Source organism: Cibotium barometz, chromosome 9 (assembly GCF_041138505.1).
Source record: "Cibotium barometz isolate CiBa-2024 chromosome 9, ASM4113850v1, whole genome shotgun sequence".
Taxonomy (NCBI): Eukaryota; Viridiplantae; Streptophyta; class Polypodiopsida; order Cyatheales; family Cibotiaceae; genus Cibotium; species Cibotium barometz.
Window position 1 is genome coordinate 9,512,800 of NC_141054.1, and position 26,935 is coordinate 9,539,734.

Here is a 26,935-nt window from a genome sequence, read left to right on the forward strand (position 1 = left end):
TCACTCAGGAATAATTCCATGTGCTACTTACATCTAGCTGGGTACTACTCGTTTGAAGGAAACTGTTTACAAAAGTTGTTACAACAACAAGAAAGCTTAACACATATAATAGTTTGTTACAAAATGGGATAATCTAGGCGGCAACCTGGGTAGTGCTGGTTGGCCACCAACACCTAGCGATCATGGTGGACCTTACAGTGGCAGAGTAAGGCCCATTATTCCTATTGTTGATCTGAATTTTTTTAAAAAAAAATTCAGATCCAGATTGGCTCCGACTCCAGACCGTGTTGTCTAGATTTTTATGGTATGTTCCATCCTCCTTCTTCTGGGTCAGCATATGAAGGAATGCCTCGTAAAACAAACTTTATTGGTTGGTCTTGGTTATATGTGGGCTCAAAAGCTCTTTTTCTGTTGTTCACCCAGGCATGCCCGAGCCCTGTTCTTTCATCGGCTCGTCTGAACTACACATCAATGGGTCGTGCCTCCAGATACTTTGCTTTAGCCCTCTTCATAGCATCCACTGCCATCCGACTATGAAGGCACGAGTCAAAAATATTCTATTTTGATTCTCTTGGCCCTCTTCTGCCGCCCCAACTCCACTTCCACCCATAGGGTGGCCTTCTAGATGGTTTTGATCTTGGCATCCCCTTCTCTTTGTCTTCGAGTTGACTTTGTTGGTGAGGGGCACTATCAGCGTTGCTCTTTGAATGAGTTGTTTCCTCCTCACCCACATTCGCAAGTCATAACGGCCCACTGCTTCCTCGCATGGCTTTGGATCCGGGGGAAGGGCTTTGGCATTGTCTTGTTTGCTATTGTTTGGGAATTGCCTTGGCCTTGTCCTACCACTTTAGGTGCTTCCGATTGGTTCATGAATTTGGCTATATCATCCTAGTTGAAAGTCCTCATAGCGCTTGCCTGTTGTGTCAATTGTTTGCTATTGTTTGGGAATTGCCTTGACCTTGTCCTACCACTTTAGGTGCTTCCGATTGGTTCATGAATTTGGCTATATCATCCTAGTTGAAAGGCCTCATAGCGCTTGCCTGTTGTGTCAATTGCACCAAATTCTTCATGCATTTGAGAGCAGTTTCTTTCCATGTGCTTAAGCTCTTTTGGCCTAGTTCCTCTTGCAGATTTTGTTGCATATCGTCCCATGCCCTCTTCTCTCTTTTGGTCTAGCTTTGGAAGTCCCAAACCATCTTTTCTTTGGACTGCATTTCCTAAGTGTGGGCCTTTTTCATGGCATCCATCTAACGTGCTTTTTTTCCTGATGTCATCATTTGTCGTTTTACTAATGCCCTGTTCAGCTCGTTGATGCCCATCTTTCCACCTTTTCCACTAGTCACCTTTGTGGGTGTAGTTGCTTCTAACTCTTTCTTCAATGCCTTGATGGTCTTATCATCCTACTTTTTATGTTCTTTGTATTCTTCGATGAGTGCCTCTAGTTTCTCTATCTGGACACGTAGGGCTACCTCATCGTTTACTTTCTCCTCAAACTTCTTCGTGGTAGCCCAAGCATGCTCCTTCAGTTCATTTACTGGTATAAGATCTAGTGCTGAGCCAGTTCACAGTACAATGTCCTTTCCTTTCCCGTCTGTTTTGGGGTTGTAGGCTTCTTCCCCTCTCCTTTCAAGATGGCGAATCTCTTTTTCCATGTCTCCACTTTCTGGCTATTCGTTCTCCTTGTGCAGTTTCTCATTCCTACTGGTGCCTCCTCTGTCCGCTTCTTTTTCCACTCCACTAGTGCTTGGTGTCTTGAGTGCTTTTAGGCCTGAGGTTGGAGCTAGATCCAGATGTTCGAATCGTTTGTCTAGATTTCCATCTCCTGACCAGTGGGGACTTATCTGTTTACAACAAGGTGTAGGTGCTTGCATAATAAGCTCCCCACACCTCCTTAAGGTGTGGATGCTTGCAATACTGTTGTCAACTTTTCCAAATAGGCTCCCCACACCTCCTTAAGGTCTTCTACTACATGACCCTCCCACTACTACATCTTTTCTACGTCTAGCTCATAAACTTCCAGATGCTCCTCCGCATCTAGTACTGCAAGTCTCATCTCTGCCTTTACCAGTTCTATTTTATATTTGTCGGCCCTATTTGGAACATCTCTTATAACCTTGAGGTGCTCCTCATGGATCAAGACGACTTGTCCCCTTCTTCCATTCTTGCCTACTTTTCTATGGCATGATTTAGTTCATCTTGTATCTGCAGTGTTTCCTGGTTCTTTCTTGCCATGTTTTCCTTAATCTTCTCCACCTCCTTCTTCATTCCTTTGTTGGCCTACTAGAGCTCCTTAATTTTCCTTTGCATCTCACAATAGGCATAGAAGTGATGGAATTTCATGAGAAAGGACCAGAGCAGCTCCGAGAAAAGAGCTAGAGGGGGATGTAACAAGAATCACACATTGAAGAGCCAAAAATGCATGAAACTAAAGCCACGTGAGAGGAAGAGAAGGCAAATGAAATGGAAAGCACAATAGCTATGGCTCAAGCTTTATTAATGTCACACCCAAAGTCCCCTTCGAAGACACACCCAAAGTCCCCTTCGAAGACACACTAGGGAACCTACTCATAGTTCGTAGTACACCATAGAAAGAATCTTGTGGACATATTATCATCATCGTAGTTTAGAAATTAGAGTAGAGAGCAAATGAGAGAGTGGTGTAGGTGTAGGTAGATTGATGGTTTTAAAACTAAACAAACTTAAGTGCAACTTTATTTAAGGCCTTATTCAAGGACAACAAGTAGATTTAAGAAGAAATAGGCCCAATAAACCACCTTAGGCCTTGTCTAAAGCTCGCCACATTAGTGTAGTCCAAGTTAAGACTGCTCCCTTTTCTCTCTTTTGCTTTACTCTTTTTTGGTCTCAATACTAAGTATCTTGTTTTGAGAGCTAAGTCAAGTTGGAGGTATAAATCTATCTCTAAATTAGTTGTGACAAGCCATTGAGTCAAGTTGGAGTTGTAAATCTATCTCTTAATTAGTAGTTTAGTTATACAACAACACATAGTCATTAGCAAATAGTCATTGAGTCAAGTTGGAGTTGTTAATTGGTAGGTTTAGTTATATAATAACCCATAGTCATGAGATGGTCTAACACCAAGGATGGGTGGCTTATATGTGCAAGGGGTCTTAGGATGCAATGGGGGTCACGAAGGATGGTCATTCTAGCCAGACGCTACGCCATTACTTTAGGCTTTTCGGCCAAATGTATGCTTTCAATTCACAAAGGAGAAGATGAAAAGGTTGCAACCTTCCGTTAGCAAATCACATATAGCCAGTAGCAAATCACATATAGCAAGTGGGGCAAGGAACTTAGGAAGCAACTTTTCTACTTACTGGTGGATGTTAGTTTCCTTCAAGCTATGGAAAACTGTAGTTGTTTGCACAACAATGTCAAGCCTCCCTATGTTTGAAGCAATTTTTGCTTCATGTTGACCTCTTTTTTCATAGCACATCATGTTTTGGCACAAGATTACACCCAAAAAATGTGAGCCCAGTCTTGTGATGTAAGGACCAGTGCTCACATAACTCGGTTCTTAGTGTAATTTTCTCAGCTGAAATTCAAAAATCCTGGTTAGAATCTTACATTGCTTTTAATTTTAAGGGATGAAATTTGAACATTGTATAATTTTTAATAATTTTTACGTCTAAATCTCGGTTAAACCTAAGCATTGCTTTTAAGGGTTGAAAAAAAAAACGCTCTTTTCGAGCAGTGGAAAGGACTCCCCTTGTCTAGACTCTGGATTCTAAAGGCCCTTGATGGATGCTTAGAAATTGTCAATCTTTAAGTCAATGCAAAGGAATATATTTCTACACGCAGTTTGTCAGATTTGTCGCTGAGCTTAGATCACTCAACGCAAGCTTTTGGGTTTTGCCTATGGGGTGGGGGACGATGAGCTGAAGATGGCGCAAACGTTCGAGTCACGCTTCGTGCTACTGTTGTTCTACATCTTGTGCTTGCACGCCATCGCCATATTCTTCTTCACCAGAGGCTTTCTTCTCACTCGCAACGAGCTCCCTCTCTTCAGCCGATGCGATGACCTCTCCAATGATGTGGGCTGTAATGTGCCTACCAAAGATGCGGGCTGTGATGTGCCCACCCATGATGTGGGCGGTGATGTGCCCACCGGCAAACTGCATCATAATTCAAGCTCTTGTAATGCAACCTCTGAAAGTGTAGATCAACACAATATAGAGCCCATGGAGGGCAGGTTTTGCAGTTCTTACATTGCATCAGATGCACCTGGACCTTTTTGCTGGACTCCACCAGCAGTTAAAAGGGTTGTAATCCTAGTCCTGGATGCTCTCAGGTATGCCACTCGCTGCAACCTATTGTTTCCAATCAGCATTATTTTTCCTTCTATCTACAATCTAGATCTTTCTAGAGGTCAATAAAACACGTGAAGGATTTACAAAAGGGCCGCCCGATGCCTTTGAGCCTCAGCTGATCTGATTGCCAGTGGATTGTCAACACTGTCGGTGGCCTTAGCCAGCCAGGTAGGGTCCGGTCCGTACAAGAAAGGACCAGTTTAGATTGATTCTTCGGCTGAATTGAGAAAGGGCGAGCCATCCACTAAATCAGCAGATGTGCAGAATTTTCAACTTTAAAATGCAGCTGGTTCTATATGAACACAACCGTTTTTTTCCTCGGTCAAGCATATGCCACGTCTATTTTCTTTCATTTAACCTATGATCACATGTACACTCTAGAAATTAGATGCTTAAAGGAGATTGTGTACATGGAGCCAAATTAGAACATTATATGAATTTGTTTGAGTAATTGATTGCTGTACTTTTATGTCACTAATGTTTGTGATTTAAAATAATCAGAGTCTTCAGATTTTGAGAAAGAAAGAAAGAAAGAAAGTCATATTAAACGTCTTCAAAAGACCCAATAGTGTCCATGTAATCTCATCATGGTACAAAAGAAAACAAAGACTAGAGCTATGAGCTGGGAAAGTCAAATCCAAGCGACATGATACAAAATGGGATCATCATCATCATACAGCCTATGGAGCTAACCCCCCGGTAGAGGAGGGGGGCCAACGATATCGAGCATGGGGGTAGCCTGTAGAAGGCTTTGCAGATTCATTGGGCGTGTGCAGAGAGAGAGAGAGAGAGAGAGAGAGAGAGAGAGAGAGAGAGAGAGAGAGAGAGGTGATGTACTGTGTGATGTGTTGTTGCTCGGCTTAGCCTATCTTGGTGGCGAGTCATGGCGCATCTGTGAGAGAGAGAGAGAGAGAGAGAGAGAGAGAGAGAGAGAGAGAGGCGATGTATTGTGTGTGATGTGTTGTTGCTCGGCTTAGCCTATCTCGGTGGCGAGTCGTGACGCATATGAGAGAGAGAGAGAGAGAGATTAATTAAACGTCTACAAAAGACCCAAAGGGCCTATGAGACCAAAGTGATACAATAATGTCCATAGCATATCTCATCATGGAACATAAAATGAAATAGAACAAATCAAAACAAAAATTTCCGTGGAAATCTCATCATGGAATACAAGGACCATGAAACATGAGAGGAGCATCAACCTCCAATAGATGGCATACCACTCTCCAATATCAAGCATGGGGCTAACGAGTATGGCCGAGAGGTCTTCCTCAGCTATGTCACGTGGAAAGGTACCTCGATGGCAGTGGAGCATGTTCTAGATTTGGAGCTGACGAGTGGATTGTGGTTGACGTCCGGGGGGGCCTTGGGCGCCAGGCACACTGGAGTGCGCATGCCAGTTCAAGGTAACTTCTCTCAAGCTGAAGCTCAATGGCCATGCCACGAAATGGGCATCATGGTCATAAATAAGCAAACAAACATAATGAGCCTCACTAGCTAAACCACGACTTGGGTATCACATTCCACATGAGCGGACCATTGGGTCATACCACAACATGCACGAGAGTTGTTGGGGGTGTTGAGTCATCCAAAATTATGGAGTGAACAAAGATCCCAGAGATATCCCTCCCTTAATTAGAACGTGCAAAGTGTAACGCGCGGAAGCTTTGGGTAGTCTTCTTTCAGCCCTAAACACTCTTGAAAACCTTCTGATGCAAAACGCACCATCTGATGCAAAAACGCAGGTAGAGAGAGAGTAGAGAGAGAGAGTGAGAAGTGCTGGAATTTCAGTATATACTATGGTACAAAAAGGTACATATCTTTGCAGCCATGGGCTGCCTTCATAAAAAGGTTGTTAACCCCTAAATCTGTCCCCTATGGGACCTCCTATGATCCAATCCCCTAGTGGGAGAGAATGATCAATGCTATGAGCACTTGATGCCTTTTATAGGCTTCTTGGACAAGGTAGGAGCTGGCCGACTGCTGGTCGGCCAGTATTAATGCATTAAATGCTCTATTAATTCAGCCGACAGGGTGTACCTCCTGGATCTTCATGCGCCTTCAGCCTCCTTGCTTCCTGGTACAGCCGACAGCTCCTTTACTCAGCCGACTGCCCCCTGGTGCTTCTCCAAGTCCAACCTGGCCACTTCTGTATCTTGTGCTCCACATTCTGACTCTAACTGGTTCATACTATTTATCTGGTTGCCTTTTTCTGGATCTAACCCTGAGAATGTCCATGGCATCTATGATGCACATGACATCCCCCTCTGCTAAACTTGATGACGGGAATCCAACCTGCTCTTGGATGACTGTCATCATCCCAATCCTGTTCCGAAGTCCCTCTGTCATCCTCCATCCTTGGCAAACCTTTTTCTCTGAAAATCCGTTCTGTTCTCCAAACCACTCTGTCTCTGATGAAGATCTATGCATCTGGTCTTCCTCTAGTCCACAATCCATTCCTGCCCTGGCTCTGAACACGGTCTTGGTCTGGAACTGAGTCTGGCACTCTCACATCACCCTTGGAGGATCAACCTCCCTTGGGACCGTACCCTGAGAACCTATCTGGCTCACGGAACTGCCATCCCCATCTGGCACTGTGAAACACCACCAACACACCTCCTGGGAGTTCTTCCCGATCTGTGTTCTCGCCTTGGGCTTCGAATCCGTGTACTTTCCTGTACCTTGGACCTGTACACCATCATCTGGGACTGAATCAGCGTTTAGCTTGGCTGAGCCTGAGGCTCTGATACCAATGTAACGCGCGGAAGCTCTGGGTAGTCTTCTTTCAGCCCTAAACACTCTTGAAAACCTTCTGATGCAAAACGCACCATCTGATGCAAAAACGCAGGTAGAGAGAGAGTAGAGAGAGAGAGTGAGAAGTGCTGGAATTTCAGTATATACTATGGTACAAAAAGGTACATATCTTTGCAGCCATGGGCTGCCTTCATAAAAAGGTTGTTAACCCCTAAATCTGTCCCCTATGGGACCTCCTATGATCCAATCCCCTAGTGGGAGAGAATGATCAATGCTATGAGCACTTGATGCCTTTTATAGGCTTCTTGGACAAGGTAGGAGCTGGCCGACTGCTGGTCGGCCAGTATTAATGCATTAAATGCTCTATTAATTCAGGCGACTGGGTGTTCCTCGTGGATCTTCATGCGCCTTCAGCCTCCTTGCTTCCTGGTACAGCCGACAGCTCCTTTACTCAGCCGACTGCCCCCTGGTGCTTCTCCAAGTCCAACCTGGCCACTTCTGTATCTTGTGCTCCACATTCTGACTCTAACTGGTTCATACTATTTATCTGGTTGCCTTTTTCTGGATCTAACCCTGAGAATGTCCATGGCATCTATGATGCACATGACACAAAGTGTGCATGGTAGGAAGGTGTTTAAGTGCCAAAGTATGAGCATGCATGAGTGTAGCCTTTTATAACATGCAGGCTTGTTACAGAATTCAACACAAACATCTCTCGAAAATGGCTAAAAACTATGGATGTTGCATGTGGCTAGATCCCATGGTGAACCAATGCGAAACAAGCTTAAAGACAACCTTTAATGCACCAAAGCAAAGCTCAAAAGATATATGGGTGTGAACAATCCTTTTGATGAAGCAAAAAACACCTCAAACTTTGCTGTATATGACCAGCCCAAAGGACATGTGTGAAAGGGTATTAGTATCAAAGTATTGCACAATGCAGAGTATTGGAACTGGTGCCTATGCTTCAAAGATCATCGAGCAACACCTCAAATCTTTTTTAACCTTGGAAATTAGGGCCAAATAAAACCTTTAGATGGAAAAACGGGGGCTGTTTTGAAAACAGTGTAGAAGACTGCCGACCGCATGAAAGAAACAGTGTAGAAGACTGCCGACCGCATGAAAGAAACTGTCACATGCACCCTGCACTAGAGTGCTATGTGACACACTAGCTCTACATCAGTGCAACATTCGTTAGTAGGATTTTACTTTTTTAGGAATATTTGTCGTATGCCGTGGCCCTAGTCCAGTCTTGGACATGTCAGGCATGAGCTACGTAGGTTAGTCTCCACAGCCATAGAGAGTGTATAGGTGTAGCCATAGAGAGTGTATGGGTGTCCGTTCTCTTACCCACTTGGAGAAATCATCAGATAAATGCATGTGGCAGTCAACCATAGCAGTATATTTGCATCAAAAGCATGTAGATAGAATCTAGGCTAAGAAGCATGCCTATGGGCCAGCCAAAGGCCAGCCCGTGGCTGTTTGCCCATGTGACAACCAGTTTGGGAGCTGTGTACAGCCATGAACCCCACACAGAGCCAGCTAACAGCACAAGGGAATGTGCACATACCTGTTGGCCAGCAAAAAGGGGCTGCATACAAGTCTACAACAGCCAGTCGTGGACCAACAACAGTCGGTTTATAGGCTGGGCAGCAGTAGAAACAAAAGTGCTGATATTTAATGTTTATTTAGCATTATTTGTCCACACAGCATCTGGCCGACAGCATTCTACTGACTGACCATCATCCTTGCATCGCCCAGATTCATGTCTTCCAGCTCATCTGCTGTGACCTTGCGGCTGTGCTTCATTGCTTTCTCATGATTTTCTTATGCCTGGATGAGAGCTTGAACTTCCTCTGGTACACCCGCATCATCTAGGACAGAGCTCTCCAATGCAGAAGTTTGGGCTATATCCGGAGTTGGACTATAATGGGAAACAATCTTATCCACATCCACTTCAAATAGTGATACTAAATCTGGATTCTGGTTAAGGATTTCCTTATTTTTATTTGCATCAATTCCTTCCAGCTAGTTCAATCCTTCAGCACAGACTGGGCGCACGGATTCTTGTAACATACCACAGGATGCCACTTGTACACGAACTTCCTTCTTCTGGTTCCGGATTGTAATCTGATAAGTTGCCCAATTGTGTTTAATCTTTGCTTGCCTTAACCATGGTCTACCCAACTGCATGGGGTAAGATTCAGCCACGCCCTCCATCTTCAAAACAATGAAAGCAACTGGGAAGTCACATCCTGCTATCTGGATTTCGGAGTTTCAGAGTAACCCAAGCGGCTTCACTCTTCATTGATTTGCCATTCGGATAAGAAATGGAGCCGGTTCTAACTCTTTCTCCAGGATGCCTAGTTCCTAGTGGATTTTATCCGTTAATGATACATACTCCAAATTCGCCATCAAGAACCACTCCCTTGACGGTCTTACCTTGTATCTGAACTCTACTTCCGGAATTGCTTTGTCCCAATCTGCAGGGTTGGCTGGACTTTGAAAGTAGATTGATCCTCTTTATCTTCCGGAGCATGGAACACTTTGGTTGGAACCTCAACTAGGCCATCTTCTCCGGATTAGTTGTGTCCGGTAATTGGGTACCAACGTCAGCAATTGATCCAACGTCATATTTTCCAAATCCTCCCAAACTATCTTTCCACTTCCGGATTGTTTCTTCTTTCCAGACTTCTAGATAGTATCTTGGTGCTTGGACTGGCTTATTGACACCAGGGTCTGCTCCCCCATGTGGCTGAAGCTTTTTCTGCTTCCTTGGTCTTGTATTCGCACCTCTTTGGCAAGGTACCCTCAAACTGGATGGTTTTCTTGCATCCGGTGCAAACTGGCAGCCTTCCTCGTCCAATTGGACTTCTTTCATGCATCCGGTACGTACTGGCACTTTCCGGCCCCCTTCATCCATTATCAGTTCCTCACGGAGGTCGGATTCTTCCCGGACTATTCGCAATTGCTTTTTACTTTGGCCTTCATCAGGCTCTCTAGAAGAAAGAATGGCAATCATACTTTCCTTTTTGTGCTTCTCTAGCGGCAAAGTTGCACGTACCTCTGGAATCTGTGATTGGATCTGCCGATCGTTCCGGACCACCCCTTGTGCATCTTGCACCAACTTGGCAACCTGGTCCTAGACACGCTTTTGGTCCACCCAATTCGCGGGTTTACCTTTTGCTCGTGGCAAAGCATTCTTTTCTTTTAGCACTGACTCTTGTGAACGTGTCACCGCCAGTATAGCCATTGGTGGACTGTCTTCCACCGGAATAGGCTCAATCTACACCATATTAATTACCAGAGCCTGAGAAGTAGACCCCTCCGCTTGATGTTGTTGTAACTTCCCTTGATGGCGCTTCCAGACGGGACATGCAGACTTACAATGGCCTAGGGCTTTACAATAATAATAGTAAAAATTGCCTCTGGGTACTCCATTAGATCCTCTGCGCCCGGAAGAACGATACGGCGGTGCATTAGCATTTGCCGGGTTGACAGGCGCCACTTGTTGGACGGAAACACTGGGTTGCCCTAGACTTGCGGCTCTTGGTGGACGATAAGCACGACTGTTGTATCGGCGGGCTTTTGTGCTGTGTGGTGGTTGCGCAGATTGCACAATATGGGGTCAGCTTACAGTCCTTCTTGGTATGACCTTCATTGGAGCACTTGGTACACCAAACTCTAGGACGAAAGCCGGATCCAGTCCCACCCACGCTTCCTCAGGTAAGCTTTGCCAATGCTGCCAACAATCGTTCATCGACTTCCTTATCCAGCTTCTGGCTCCGTTGCTTTCGGTTCTGGTGCTTGGAATTTGCATCCAAATCCGAATCTGAGTACGCATCTGAAGTGTTCTCTGCTTTCTGGTCATCATCCGAAGAATCCGAGTTGGACTTATGCTTTCCCTTCTTTGACGTGCGACTTGACAAGTTATGCTCAGCATGTCAGGCGGCTTCCACCAATGCATCAAAGCCCCCGATCGTAAGAATGTGTGACAGTTGGTTTCAGCTTCTTTTTCAATCCACGAACAAAGCATTTCTCCATTAAAGCTTCAGTAGGCCGATCCGCAGGATCCACCCGACTCTGAAGAGTATGGAAACGGGCCACATAATCCTCCATAGGCAACCGCTTCTGTTCCAGCCGCCGAAACTTATCCAGCACTTGAGAAGAGGTTTTATCCTTCCGAAACCGATGAAAGAAAGCATCCCGAAGGGCATCAAAAGTAAGAAAATGATTGGGACCATATTGAGCATGCCAATTGGGTGCTTCACCATCAAAAGTGCTGCTAAAAGCATTGTGCTTGGTAACCGTGGGAACTATGGGTGGCATACCATTAGCGCGCCAAATATTTTCGAAATTGGCGACATGAGTATACAAATCTTGCTTTTTCTTGCCAGTGAACTTCGGATACTTTAGGGACACCCGATGAGCCATTCTGATAGGTGGCAAAGCGGCAGCACCAAGGCCCAATAGAACCGAAACAAGGGCAGCAGCGCTGAGACCCGCGAGGAGGAGACCGGAGACTAATAAGTTTTACGAACAAGGCTATTTCCCGGATCACTTCCAAATTCTTTGTCGATGGAATTCTCCTTCCAAGCATCTCCCGGATTTGAATTATACTGGTTGGCGTCGTCCAGGGGATTATCGTCAGAGCCAACCCAGGAAGGCGAAGTCTTTCCTGACGAGCGGCATAACAATGCATCCGGTCGGTCATGTGGGCTGCAACGAGCGGGAATCATACCCTTGCTCGTCCTAGAGAGTTTCCGGATCTTCCAATTCTTGTTTAGTATCTGGATCAAAGAGCACAGGCATGCCACTCAGTAAGGGGAACAGCTGACGAAAATCACCAAACCACATGGCACGGGAAATACACTGTAAAAATTGATGGTAGTAATAACCCGACCCATTTGAAAAATGAATGGTTTTGAATTCAATGCGATCAATGGTCCAATGACTAGCTAGTTGGATGGCGGTAAACTCAATGGGACAATGATCAATGTTTGAGAGTGCATAGGCGTCTACGACCATAATCCAGACAAAAACGGGGACAGAACTTGACGATGCCACATTGCGATAGATGATTTCGATAATGCCAGTCTCAAAGGCTAGACACGACAGCGAGAGCTGAGCCTAGCAGTCCTCATGGGCATGGGAAGCTGAAGAAGCATCTGCTCAGTGTCATTCAGAGGTTTGCTTGAGCAAAGTGGAAGAGGCATGCCTGCTTGGTTTTTGGAGCAACTACGATGACAATACAGATCTCGAATGGCGGCTGCTGAAGTGACGACGTGCTGAAGGGAAAGCTGTGAAATGGCGAATACTGTGAGCTGCGCTGCTGAAGTGATGACGTGCTGAAGTGACGTGAACCTGTGCTGCTGCCCCCGCCTGCCCTCTGTTGCCTCCGCCTGTTTCTTTGCTGCTCCCGCCTGCCTCTGCTGCCTTCACCTGCCCTTTTGCTCCCTTCGCACCCCCCTTCGCCTGCCCAACTTCTGCCCTTCGCTAGCCTTTCAGTCCCCGCCTACCCCCGCTAGCCCCTCTGCTGCCCCCCGCCTGCCTTCGCCTGCCCCCTTTTGTTGCCCCCACCAGCCCCCCTTTTGCTGCCCCGCCTCCCCCTTTGCTGCCCGCCCCCTGCCTTCTTGAGTCCCCGCCTGCCCCTCTGCTGCCCCCGCCTGCCCCTTTGCCCTTGCTTGCCCCCCTTCCTCTGCTCCCGTTTTCCCAGCAGCTATTTTATCTGGATTCAAGTCGGCCGCCCACTTTTCTTGATTGGTCTTATGGTTTTTTCTGCCGCAGCCAATCTCTCATCACCCCAACTGGCTGGGAGAATCATCAATTTTTCACAAGACGAGCTCACCTCTCTTTAGCACGACATTGACCTTGAGGTCCAGACTACCCTTGTTGCGAGAGTTTATGGTTCCCACCCTTCTCGTTCACATCTAGCAGCTCTCCCTTCGGAGCTGATTGTGCACTTTCAGGATACTCGTTTACTTGGTCGAGGCTTCTTCCAGGTGGACTTCCATTCTTCAGAAGGTACTTCTCAGGCTTTGGCTAGCAGCCCCTTTCCTCTTGGTCCTAGGAAGATTTTCTTCTTTCAGTACCAGGTGGGCTTTGATCCAGTGGTGGAGGATCAGCGCCTTACCTCGGTCTCACTACGGTTCCCTGCTCTTCCTCGATCCTATTGGAAGCTTTTAACTTCCATAGGGGCATCCTTTGGCCAGGTTCTAGAGGTACCAATCCTCCCGAGCGCTCCCGCCTCAGCTTCCGCGGCCGTTACCGCCACTCTTGATGGTGTACCCTGGGTCCTTGTGCTTGTTCCTGATCCATCGATTACTGATGATCATGTTATGCTTCAGAGACCTGACGGATCTCATTTCCGCCAGAGGATGGAGATTGCAGGCAGACCTGACCAGTGTCGGATTTGTCGTCGACAGGGTCACATTGCTAGAGATTGTCCCAGATCGAGGGGCCATGCTAGGAGGCGGCGTGGTCCTGCCCATCAGAGGCCTTGTGCAAATGCCGAGACTCCAGCTGCTCCTTTGCCACAGCAGACCACACAGCGTTGGGTTGTGGTTAGGGATGGCAGGCACCCTCGGACCCCCGTACCTGCCCCTTCACCCACACTCCCTGTGGAGCACCCTAACCCCTATGCAGCTCTTGCCTCACAGGATGTTGATCCTTTTTTGGAGGATGAGGCCTTGCAGGCACATGATCTGGATCCCTCACAGGAGGACGCTGCATTACAGTTACAGGATGATTGCACCCTTGAGGATGATGTTGCACATTCGCATTGTCATGGTACCTCTCCAGTTCTGAGGACTAGCCCAGGCTTTTCCCTGGAGTGGGAGAGAGAGGTAAGGTTTACATCGTCAGATTTTCCCTCGCTTACCTATGCGAGAGGATTGTCTCTTGGAACATTCAGGGTCTTGGGGGTTTTTTTCCGCGTCGACGGAAACAGATTGTAAAAACCCAGCTTCATTGTGCAGTCACAGGTGGACCTATGGATATATTGCTCTTGCAAGAGCATAAACTGGATGCTAGTCAGTGTGGGAGATCAGGCAAGCTTCTCTCGGGACACACCTTTTGGTCACCGGCCCTTGGTACCAAGGGTGGTGTTTGTATCTCTGTTTCAGCTTTGATCTTGCCTTGCATCATTGGGCATGGTGTCATTTTGCCTGCGAGAGCGCAGTGGATCCTTCTTATGCAGGGTACTACACGCATTGGTATTCTCAACCTCTATGCTCCTAACCATAGAGGTGAGAGGATTGCCTTTTGGAAATCTCTCACTACATTGATGCCTCTTGCCGACCATTGGATTATTGGTGGGGATTTTAACATGGTTGAGATGCCAACGGATAAAAGAGGTGGACATGAGGGCTTGGTGCATCCTCTTGAAAGAGCGACTTGGGAGAGCTTTATACTCTCCATTCATGGTAGAGATTGTTGGCATGAGGATGACATTTTGAGGAGTTCATCCACTCTTCTTTATTCATGGTCTAACAGGAGAAGAGATGTAGGATGTATCTATGCACGGTTAGACAGATTTTATGTGGATGATCTCTTGTTGGTGCTTCTCTCGTGCGTGCATTGGCCGATTGCGGAGATTGATCCGCAATTTTTTCTGGTCGGGCTTGGATGGCACCTCAGACACTGGTGCCAGGGTAGCTTGGCTCACAGTTATTCAGCCCAAAAGAGAGGGGGGCTTGAATATTATCGATTCGGATGTTCAATGCAGGGCGTTGCTTTGCAAACTTGTGGTCAAAGGTTTCCTACGAGGCACTGAGCCTTGGAAGGATTTTTTCTTGTCTCAAATTTCCAGATGTACACCCAGGGTTGGGAGAGACTAACACACGTTTTTTGTTCACAGAGGCTGATATTAGGGCACCATCTTCCCCTCTTATTGCAGCCATTGTCAAAGCATGGAGAAGCATGAGATATTTTTTGCGACAAAGGCTTCCTAGGTCTTTGGACGAGGCTGACCGACAACCTATTATGTGGAACGAGTTCATTAGGGATGAGGCTGGTCGGCCACTTGGTGCATCTCGTTATATGCAATGGTTAGGATGGGAGAGATGCGCATACACAGTTCTTGCTTGGAAGACCTTTAAGAGTCTTCCGGAGGATCGGAGAGTTGCATCCACTCAGCATCTTAGGGGCTCTCGCATTCGCATTGATCAGATTGATGCAGCTATTCCGCATGAGTGGCTTTCTGGGACCTTTCACGGAGACTATCATCCGAGTTGGCTGGGAGTTTTTTCGAGGATAGGCATACCTCTGCAGGTCATTGCCTGTCAGGCCAGGAGGATATAGATTTCCTCATGTATTCTATCATGCCTGGTGGGAGATTGAGGAGATGTAGTATGGAGGAGATCATACCAAACACAAAGCTTAGTCTAGTGAGGATTGTTGGTCACTCGGGGATGCACTGGTTCATTGGCCCTTCTCCTCAGATAGTGACTCAAGGCTCTTGGTGTTTGTGGCTATATGGTGGCAGTCCTATCAGATATCTTCAGTGGGATCCAGGAGAGTGGGAGTGGATTGATGCCTTCGATCCTTTGAAAAGCCTTCCTTTTTTCGGTTTCACTGTTCGGAACCTCATTGGGAGAGCTATGATATTTCTCCAGTGATACAGCGCAAATATTGGCATAGACTTTGGCACTCATATAGAAGGAGCCAGATCTCTCATTTCTTTTGGTTATTCTTACATGGTGGTCTCCCCACCAATCAGTGGAGATCAGTTTTCGGTGTAGCACCTTCCTGTCCTAGATGTGCGGCAGATTCTGAGCCCGTACAACATTGTCTATGGGGGTGTAGCATTGCACAGCAGATTTGGGGTCCTGTAGCCCAACTTATGGGCAAATTGAGTGGCCGAGCCATGCATGTGACTTGTGTTGGGGTAAAGGCGTTATGCCCACCCTTATAGTGTGTACAAGCCCATAAGTTATAGTACATAGTACACTTAGTACTTTTAATGTACTAAGTGCACTATGTGTACTAGTGCAATATACATGTGTGATAGGGGAGTCACACACTCTCACTTGGTGAGTTGACTTATTCCCACAACTCTCTCTCTCTCTCTCTCCCTTGCTTCTCAGTGTATGTCTCCCACAAGTGAAACCCTAACTGTTTCTCCCCATCAACTGGTATCAGAGCAGGTTGCCTCGGAAGAGTATGGCGAACTGGGGGAAGCGAGGGTTAGAAACCCCATCCACGTTGTAGCAGAGATCCAAGCCTTCGACGGGCTCTGCCAGACACTGCAAATTCTCCTATTCCTACACCGACTAGACCTTCACCAGCGGCTCGCTCGTCTTTGAGTCCATAACTCTCGGCAAGAGCGTGCAGGCCAACTTGCTCCTGGGCTGCGGGCGGCAGTACGCCGGACCAAATCTCGACAAAGCCGGAGGCGTGATCGGACTGGGCCAAGGCCCCCTCTCTCTGGGCTCTCAGCTACTGCCTAGCGGACTTCTTCGGCCCGTCGTCCATCACTGGCTCGCTAGCCTTCGGCGAGTCGGCCTTCTAAACCTCGCCGCAGTACACGCCCTTGGTACAGAACCCATTTGCGGAGACGTTCTACTACGTGGGCGTAGAGGAGGTGAAGGTGGGCGGCGTGGCGCTGACCATTCCGGCGGACGTGTGGAGAATCGACGGGCAAAGCAACGGGGGGACGATAGTAGGCTCTAGCACGACCCTCCACCACCCGGCGCCTCAACGCCTGCTGTGTGCATCAGCATCAATAGCAGCACTCTTTCTGCAGCAACATCAGCAAGAATTGCCCCCCTCTCCTGCAACAGCATCTGCAATCAAAATTCAGCCTGCAAATTGAAGGAAAATCAGAAATCAAGGTATTTGCCTCAATTTTTTTCTTGGGATTTGCAATTGAGCAGTTGCAATCATTAATTGAGCAGATACAGGCGCCGAATTGTTCAATTTTTGAGCAAAATTGGCAAAATTGGGTGACATTGGTCACAATCAGGATCAATTTGCAGGACATTGGTCACAATCAGGATCAATTTGCAAGAAATTGGATGTCAAAATTTGGGGCTTTTGATGTAATTGTGCAATTAAGCACTCATACATGCTGTATGATGTGAAAAATCGCACATTTGGGCAAAATTGCAGCAAATTGCAGTGCAAATCAAGGGGCTTTTGTGCCGATTTGGTTGATTTGCATGCAGGCAATCGCGTTTGATGCTGTGGATAATGTGCTGATGCCTTACAAGCACTCAATGTGCCTGTAAATCAAGGGGCTTTCATTATTTGATGTATATGTGGCCAGGGGGAAGCATCGTGAACACTCTGGATGCCTTCATGTGCGCCAATGTACCATGTATGATCAGAAATTGATCTTAAATCAAGGGGCTTTTCAAGTTTGTATGCTTGTTGAACTTGGCAAAGCAGCAGGCAAGACATTTATGCCTTGAATCCTCAAAAATCAGCTTGCAATCAAGGGGCTTTTGCCCAATTTCTGTTCGGGACTGTTGTATGCAGTGTTCGAGACTGTAAAAGTCTGATTTTCACTCATTTGGACAGCCAGGAGAGCATTTATTGCTATTATACCTGCTGGTACAGATTTGGCACAGCTTTGTGCATGTTTTGGCATGGCTGTACATTGTTTTGAGTGACCAAAAGGTTCAATTTCAGCTGCTAAACTTGCCGGTACAGGTTTGGTACATCATTGGTGAGCACTTGGTACTGCTGTACAGTACTTTGGAAGGGCAAAAGAGCACATTTGAGGTGCTGTCCAAAATCTGCAGCAACCAGATTTTGGTGTTTTCATCACATAAAGTGGGAGAAAAGTTGCATTTGTGCTTCCGCAGTGGGAGATAAAGCTTGGGAGAACATTTGTGAGCACTTTGTGTGCTTTGGGTGCAGTGTTTGCACATCTTGGGTGCAGTGTTTGCACATTTGCAGGGAGTCAGGCATTAAAGGTTGTATATTGCTATGGCAACCACAGGTGAGAGCTCTTCATTGCTTCACATCAAGAAGCTTGAAGGCTCGCATAATTATGATATTTGGCAAACCCAGTGCTACAATGTGTTGCTCCAGAAAAAGCAGCACAAGCCTATCAAAGAAAGGGGTGTAATGCCCGCTTCTCTTACTGCTGAAGAGTGGGAAGATATGGATGAGCTGGCAAGATCTACTATCATGTTGTCTGTGTCAGACTCATTACTTTTCAGCATTCGTGAAGAGAAGACAGCTTGGGGAATGTGGCAGAGATTGCAGGACTTGTATGCCCAACAAAGTGCCTCAAGCAAAGTGTATTGGTTGAAGAAACTCATAGGTCTTCAGATGAAGGAAGGGGCATCTATGACAACCCATCTCAATGAGTTTAATGGTATTGTCAGCCAAGTTATAAATCAAAAGTTGGCAATGGATGATGAGTTCAAAGCCACTTTTTTGTTATGCACTTTGCCAGAGAGTTGGGACACATTCAGGACAGCCACTAGCAATTCGAATACTATGCTGTCATATGCAGATGTTGAGGGTGCTCTTCTTCAAGAAGAGATGAACAGGAAAAACAACTCTGTTGGAAAGTCCAATGCAATGAATGCACGCGGGAGATCCCAACAAAGGGGGAAAAGCCAAGAAAGGGGAAGGAGCAAGTCTCGCTCCAAAAAGGATTTGGAATGCCATTATTGTGGCAAGAAGGGACACATTAAAAAGCAATGCTACAAATGGAAAAATGATCAAAAAGAAAAGGGAAAAGGCAAAGACAAAGAGAAGGATGAAGCCAAAGATGTAAAGCCAAAGGGCAAAAGTGGAGTCAAGATTGAAGAAATCAATGTGTCACATGCAGGTGGCAGTGAGGATGAGGTCCTATTTACTTCTTCACTTGATGCCCATTCACTTCTTACAGGTGGTCATGGTATGCACTCATGGATCATTGATTCAGGTGCCTCCTTTCATGTCACAGGTTGCAGAGACTTGTTTGTCAGGTATACTGCTGGCAATGAAGGAGTGGTTTATTTGGGTGATAACCATGCATGCAAAATTCTTGGCAGAGGTGATGTGAGGCTTGTATTTTCAGATGGCTCACAGCTTATGCTCCATGATGTCAGGCATGTGCCTGAGATCAAGAAGAATCTGCTTTCTACTGGACAGCTTGATGATGCTGATTATGTTACCACATTTGGTAGTGGAAAGTGGAAGATTAGTAAGGGCTCACTGGTTGTTGCCAGAGGCTCTAAGGTGGACACTCTTTATTTCATGCATGCAGGTGTTTGTCACCATGCTAATGTAAATGCAACCGAGCTGCCGGAAATTTCTATGTGGCATAGCCGGTTGGGACACATGAGTGTCAAGGGAATGGAGCAATTGTCTCGTTTGGGTTACTTGCCTTCTCTAAAGTTTTCAAGTTTTCAGTTTTGTGAGCATTGTATATATGGTAGGCAACTACAGTGCCCCCACAAGAAAGCTCTTGGACAGAAAGATGCTCAGTTAGAGCTTGTGCATACAGATGTATGTGAGATGCCTCAGCTTTCTTTGGGAGGGGCAAAATATTTTGTGTCTTTTATTGATGATGCCACACGTAAGGTGTGGGTTTATCCTCTTCGTTTGAAGAGTGATACATTCTCAGTGTTTGAGAAGTTTGTTGCTCTTGTTGAGAATCAAACTGGCAAAACACTGAAGGCTTTGCGTTCCGACAATGGTGGAGAGTATACGTCCAAACAGTTTCAGGACTTTTGTGATGCTAAAGGCATCAAGAGGGAGCTCTCTACTCCTTATGATCCTCCACAAAACGGGACAGCAGAGAGGATGAACAGGACCATTCAGGAGAAGGTCCGTTCTATGTTGTCACATGCTGCATTACCTCATGGTTTTTGGGCTGAAGCTGTTATGACAGCCGTTCACCTTATAAACAGGTCACCTAACACGAGGCTTGGTGGGAAAGTGCCAGAAGAAGTATGGACAGGGAAGCCTCCGTCATACAAGCACTTGAGAGTGTTTGGTTGCGTTGCGTACGTGCACATACGCAGGGAAATGCGCACCAAACTTGATCCTAAGTCTCACAAATGCATATTCCTAGGATATGGTGACAGAGGTGAAATGGGGTATAGACTTTGGGATCCCATGAATAGAAAGATCATACGCAGCAATGATGTCATTTTTGATGAAACATGCATGTATAAGGAGCCTGCAAGGCAACAGGAGCCTGGCAGAGTCATCTTTGATGATGATGGACATCATGGACAACAACAAAGAGCTGTAAATCAGCCATTACAGCAAGAAAACCAGCCCTTAAATGGTGCTGAAAATGGTCCAAATGGACAGCCAGAGATGGTAGAAGATATCCCTATGGATATACCACAGTTAGAGGATATACCGGGCATGATTTTTCAGCCTTATGGCATGGAACAGGAGCCACCAATGGGTGATATGCAGGCTGGACAGCAACCTGCAAATGATGGTCATTGGGTACGGAGGTCCACTAGACCCTCCAGAGCCCCTGACAGGTTTGTTCCAGGGGTTGACTACATGATGCTCACTGACTGTGGGGAGCCCTCATGTTATAAAGAGGCTTTACAGAGGGCAGACAAGGCTCTATGGGAGCGTGCCATGAAGTCAGAGATGGATTCTCTGCATAAAAATGGAACATGGAAGTTGGTGCATTTGCCTGCAGGCAAGAAGGTTTTGCCATGCAAGTGGGTTTACAGGCTCAAAGTTGCACCTGATGCAAAGCCAAGATACAAAGCCAGGTTAGTGGCTAAGGGCTTTAAGCAGGAATATGGTGTGGACTTTGAGATCTTCTCTCCAGTGGTCAAAATGACCACACTTAGAGCTGTGTTAGCTTTGGTTGCACATGATGATCTGGACTTGATTCAGATGGATGTGAAGACTGCTTTTCTTCACGGTGATCTCCATGAGGAGATATATATGCAGCAGCCAGAGGGTTATGCAGTAAGTGGAAAAGAGAAGCTTGTATGCAAGCTGAAAAAGAGTCTTTATGGGCTCAAACAGGCACCAAGAGAATGGTATCATAAATTTGATACATTCATGAAATCACAGAAATTCAGGAGAAGTGACATAGATTACTGCTTGTACACCAAGAAAGCTTTGGATGGCAGTCTATTGATCCTCATCTTGTATGTTGATGATATGTTGATTGCCGGGAAATCTCGTAAAGAGATGGATGCCTTGAAGCAGAGGCTGCATCAAACCTTTGATATGAAGGATTTGGGTGATGCAAATCACATCTTGGGTATGCGGATACTTCGGGACAGAAATCAGCATGTGTTGTATTTGTCTCAGAAGGAATACATTGGCAAAGTCTTGCAGAGGTTCAATATGGACGGGGGGAAGAAGACTAGTACTCCTTTGCCTCCATATGTGAAACTCAGTGCTATGGACAGCCCACAGTCAGATAGAGACAGGGCTGATATGGCCAAGATTCCGTATGCTTCAGCTTGTGGCAGTCTCATGTATGCCATGGTTGCTACTAGGCCGGACATTGCATTTGCAGTGGGAGTGGTTTCTAGATACATGGCCAACCCTGGCAAGAAGCATTGGGAAGCAGTGAAAGGTGTCATGAGATACCTGAAGGGCACACAGGATTTGTGCATTTGCTTTGGCAAACAGGATGCATTAGTGCATGGTTACACGGATTCGGATTATGCCGGTCATCCAGATAACCGGAAGTCTACTACCGGTTATGTGTTTACATTCACAGGAGGTGCTGTGTCATGGATATCCAGGATGCAGAAGTGCACTGCCTTATCTACTACAGAGGCCGAGTATATTGCAGCCACAGAGGCTTGCAAGGAGGCATTATGGCTATCTCGGTTAGTGGTTGATTTGGGTTATACAGGGGATATTCCATTGTTGCATTGTGACAGTCAGAGTGCCATCCAGTTGGCAAAGAACCCTGTCTTTCATGCAAAGACGAAGCATGTGGATGTGAAGTATCACTTCATCAGAGAGGTGATAGAGAACAAGCGAATTCAGCTTGTTAAGATTCACACGGATGACAACCCGGCTGATCTGTTGACAAAGAGTTTGCCTCCGGAGCGGTTTGCTCATTGCAGACACTTGATGGGCATTGGATGAGGCCATTTTCAGCCTTGATATGGCCTTGTATATTATCATGTACATGCTGATTTTTTCTTTTCCTTTACTTAAGGGCACTTTGCCTTTAAGTGGGAGGTTGTTGGGGTAAAGGCGTTATGCCCACCCTTATAGTGTGTACAAGCCCATAAGTTATAGTACATAGTACACTTAGTACTTTTAATGTACTAAGTGCACTATGTGTACTAGTGCAATATACATGTGTGATAGGGGAGTCACACACTCTCACTTGGTGAGTTGACTTATCCCCACAACTCTCTCTCTCTCTCTCTCTCCCTTGCTTCTCAGTGTATGTCTCCCACAAGTGAAACCCTAACTGTTTCTCCCCATCAACTGGTATCAGAGTGGGGGGCAGTTGCTTGGCTCTCCGAGTTCGGTCTGCAACTTTTTTATGAGGATAGTGGTACAGATTCTGTTTTTTTAATTCGTAGAGGTATTACCCAGCATGGTTTATTGCAGGATGTTCCGCACTCTGATTATACACTCCCTAGAAAGAGGATTGACACCAGTTGGGAGATTATTGCCAGTATTACAGCATGGCAGATCTGGAGAGCTAGATGCACGGAGGCTATTGAGGGTGTCCGGATTTTTGGGTCTCAGTGCATTAGTACTATATGGGGTGATATCATCCACACTCTTATGGCTACTTGGGCTCACATTGAGGGGCCCTCTCGTTCTGCGCAGGCGAAGCGTGTGATATTTATGTGAGAATGGGACCATCGCATCTTCTTTTCCTCTAGTACCATAGGTCTTACATGGCATCATGATGCTCCTCAGTGGTTGAAATCACCTTACATATTGGGATGATTCTATTCTCTTCCGGCTTATAGCTGTGATTGTTGTATGTTTTTCTCATACTTAATAGAAGTCTTTTTTTGAAAAAAAAAAAAAAAGGCTAGACACAATTATCCGCTTTGCTAGGAGAGGTAAGCGCTCAACTAGTGAGAAATCCATGCATGGAAAAGAACATGTGAACAAATAGTTAGAACCAAGAGACTAAACGAAAATCGTATACATCAGGATCGCCAAAGTGTTGGCGGAAAAGTCAATGAATACAGTTACACATATTAAAGAATCACGTATGCAAAACATTAAAGATAACAACACAATCAATCAAAGGAATAACGAATAGGTAATCGGCAAACCATCAATGACTGCGTATATTACTGCTGCTTTGAATGAATGAATGAGTGAATACATAACAGTGCGCTTTGCGCCTTAAGATGTTAACAGGTGTGGTACAAAACGACACATACATTCAGTATGTCGATTGAATTCTTATGACTTATTTGGTGGATAAATGGTAAATAGCTAAGGATAAATCTACACGTTACTTCAACCTTTGCCAGTTCCAGACGGTCCTTTTCAAGATATCAACATAGACTTTGTTGGATCTCTTCCCGTTGCATTTGGATCTTAGAACACACAGTGTGCATGACCATTGTGGACCGATTTAGTAAATTTTGCATGTTGATCCTGTGCAAGCAAACGGCCACAGCTGAAGACATTGCTTGCCTGTTCATCCGGCGTTGGTACCCCATCGGAGGTTTGCCAAGGCATAGTCACAAGAAACGTTTTGAGGTTTTTGGGGTTTTGTTTCGAAAGGTTTCGTCTCTCGGCTAAGAAACTGTGAGGTTACGAAAAATGTATAAATTCATAAAGTATAAATACATAAAAACTTATAGTAGCCATCTAAAAACATAGTGTAATGATGAAAAAATGGTCTCTTCTCACACATCTCGGGGAACCATCCTTATTTTGGTGAGGCATTATGGCAATTTTGCTTGATTAGATGTCACAAGTGGTTCAATCAAGGACTCTTAAGAAATTGAAAAAGAGAAGCTAGAAATTGGGAAAGATTTAAGACATTGAAGGAAGAAAAAGAGAGGAGAAGAAGAGAAAAGGAGAAGGCAAGAGAAGAAGAGGGAAGGAAGGTGATGAGGAGGATATTTAAAAAAACAAAACTAAAAAAATCCCAAAAAAATTAGGGAGAAAAAAAACAAAATCTAAAATTTGGGCAAAACTACCGTACTCGAGATGTTTCGAGGTTTTTAAAAACCGTTTCGAAGTTTTGAGGTTTCGAAAGCTAGAAACAAGTTTTTTTGTTACTATGCCAAGGACAATAACATTAGACAGGGATCCCAAGTTTTACTTCAAATTTTGAGAGAGCATTATTCGATAACTTCGGGACCAAGTTGCATCTGTCCAGTGCATTCTATCCGTAGACAGATGACAAGACAGAAATATACAATTAGCTGGATTTTGATGTTCTCAAATCGTATTTCCATGACAGGCAGTCAAAGTGGGAGCATTATCTTCCTTTGGTTCAGGCCATCCTCAGCGATACTCATTCATCTAGCATTGGTTGAACTCTATAAGAGGCAGCGTTTGGTCGCCGTTTCTCGTCACTTCTGACAAGAATGGTATCACCTTCCTTGGAGGCCAACAAGACCACCGACAGAGATTATTGAGTCTACTAAAGAGCACCTTGCCAAAGCAGAGGAAGCATACACCAGGCCAACAAACAAATCATGACCAGATGTCAACTTTAAAGAAGGGGAATGGGTATATCTCCGGATAATGAAGCACAGATTGAAGCAAGTGGGCAAACATTGTCCAGAACTCTCCTTTCGCAGCTTCGGACCTTTTCCTATAATTAAAAAGATAAACGATGTCTCTATGAAGCTTAAGCTTCCAAATAGTTGGACAATGCATAATGTTTTCCATGTTTCTTGGTTGAAGCCCTACATTGGTCCAGCTTTGCAGGATATTGCGCATGAGTAGCAACTGGACGTGATAGACGAAGCCGAAGTCATTGAGCCTGAATAGATTCTCCTCCATAGGTGGAAGCATGGATCCGGTCAAAGATAAAGACAATTCTACACGAAGTTTCAAGACCAAGGTACCCGAAGCAATATGGCTTGACGAAGAGTTCTTCCCTGAGTACTCCCAGCTTTTGGCAGACTACTTGGAAGTGATGAACCTCTTGCCAAGCTAAGCAAGAGGGAATGGCACATGCACCTTGCACTGGAGTGCTGCATTGTTGTAGAGGCAGTGTGTCACACATTTTTCAGTAGGATTTTACCTTTTTAGGAATATTTGTCGTATGCCGTGGTCCAATTGTGAGCCCCAGTCCGGGACATGTTAGAGGCACGAGCTACGTAGGTCAGTCTCCACAACCATAGAGAGTTGCATGTGTCAGTCCTCTCACCCACTTGGAGAAATCATCAGATAAATGCATGTAGCAATCAACCATAGTAGTAGATTTGCATCAGAAGCATGTAGATAGCATCTAGGCTAAGAAGGCATGCCTATGGACCAGCCAAAGGCCAGCCTGTGGTGGCTGTTTGCCCGTGTGACAGCCAGTTTGGAGGCTGTGTGCAGCCATGAACCCCAAACAGAGCCAGCTGACAGCACAAGGGAATGCGCACATACATGTCAGCCAGCAAAAAGGGGCTGCATATGTTAGAAGTCATCTCTTGTCTAGTTTTATACACCAGGGCCTTTGTTGTGGGTGTGCCCGCCCTTATGAGGTGTTTTCCCATTTTTCCCCACTCTCCGCATTTTTCCCCTATTTTTCCCCATTTTTCTGAGGCTTGGGAGGGCTGCCAGAGGGTGCCAAGAGCAGTACAGTGCTGGCCGACTGGATGTTTATCAGTCGTGGGCACTCTTGCTGCTGGCCGACTGGTTTTGATCAGTTTTGGGCACCAGATTGCTGGCCGACTGCATTTATGCAGTCGTGGACCTTTTTATCAGTCGTGGGCTTTTCCTTATGCTGGCCGACTGCCCTCTAGGGGGGTATATATAGGTCCTCAGCCCCCATACCTCATTTGTATCATTCCTCGGGATCTTCTTGTGTATATAGAGCAGAGTTACACGCCTACATTTGTCTCTCTCTTGTGCTGTTTTTCTGCCTGCGTTTTTCCTTTTGCTCTTGTGTTCCCAGATTTGGTCATCATCTCCGCTGCGTATTCTGACATGGTATCAGAGCCCTAGGCTCTAGATAGGTCTTGGGATTTGTGTGAGCAAGAGGGGGCTGTTTTGTGGCTGATTGGTGGACTGTGTTGGACTGTTCGAGAAGAGGAGAAGCAAGAGGAAGGCGGGCTGATTTGCTGGACAGCCACTTGCAGGCATCAGTTCTTCTTTGTTCCCACCCACCCACCCTTTTCAGAGTACATCCCCGCTATGGCAGATCTGTTAGAGATGGCCGAGAGACATGTGAAGATCCCGACACTCCCCACGTTCCCGGTGGACCGTCAGTTGGACGGGAGGAACTACGGCATATGGAAGGTTATGATGATGGAATCTGTTTTGGAGTCTTATGACCTCGCAGAGTTCGTCGTTGTTGGGATTCCACGGCCGGAAGTAGAGGAAGGGGAGTTATCGTCGATCCGGAAGGACCGGGAGGCCCAGACACAGATGTGGGATCGTGTCAACGCCAGGGTCCGTTCGTTTATTTTCCTCAACTGCACACCACAGGTAATCAATCATGTAAATCACATGACGCTGGCCAGAGGTATATGGCAGCATTTGGCCTCACTTTACAACAGGGTATCGCCCATGAAGAGGATTTCCTTGGAAGTACAGATGCGGGTTATGAGCCCTGCAAAGTCGTCGACGATGCGGGAGCATATTAACAAGCTGCAGGCTCTTCAGCAGGAAGTTCTTGAGGCTGGGAAGGAGATATCGTCAGAGGACATGGCCATCACGTTGCTGTCACATTTGCCCTCTTCGTACTCAACATTTTACTCGTCTCTGATTACCAGTGGCAGGCTCAGCACCATCACGTGGGAGGAGCT

At 46.0% G+C, this 26,935-nt stretch overlaps 1 protein-coding gene across 1 annotated transcript in view; it reads left to right on the forward strand.

The window, feature by feature from the left end:
* The first annotated feature begins 3,706 nt into the window (after positions 1–3,706).
* Positions 3,707–26,935, forward strand: part of LOC147635242 (Alkaline-phosphatase-like family protein) — a 122,320-nt gene continuing 99,091 nt past the window's right edge. The window contains exon 1 of the mRNA XM_086802461.1: positions 3,707–4,309. Within this exon, the coding sequence (XP_086658587.1) occupies positions 3,903–4,309 (407 nt within the window). The 5' untranslated portion in view covers positions 3,707–3,902. The remainder of the gene's footprint in view (positions 4,310–26,935) is intronic.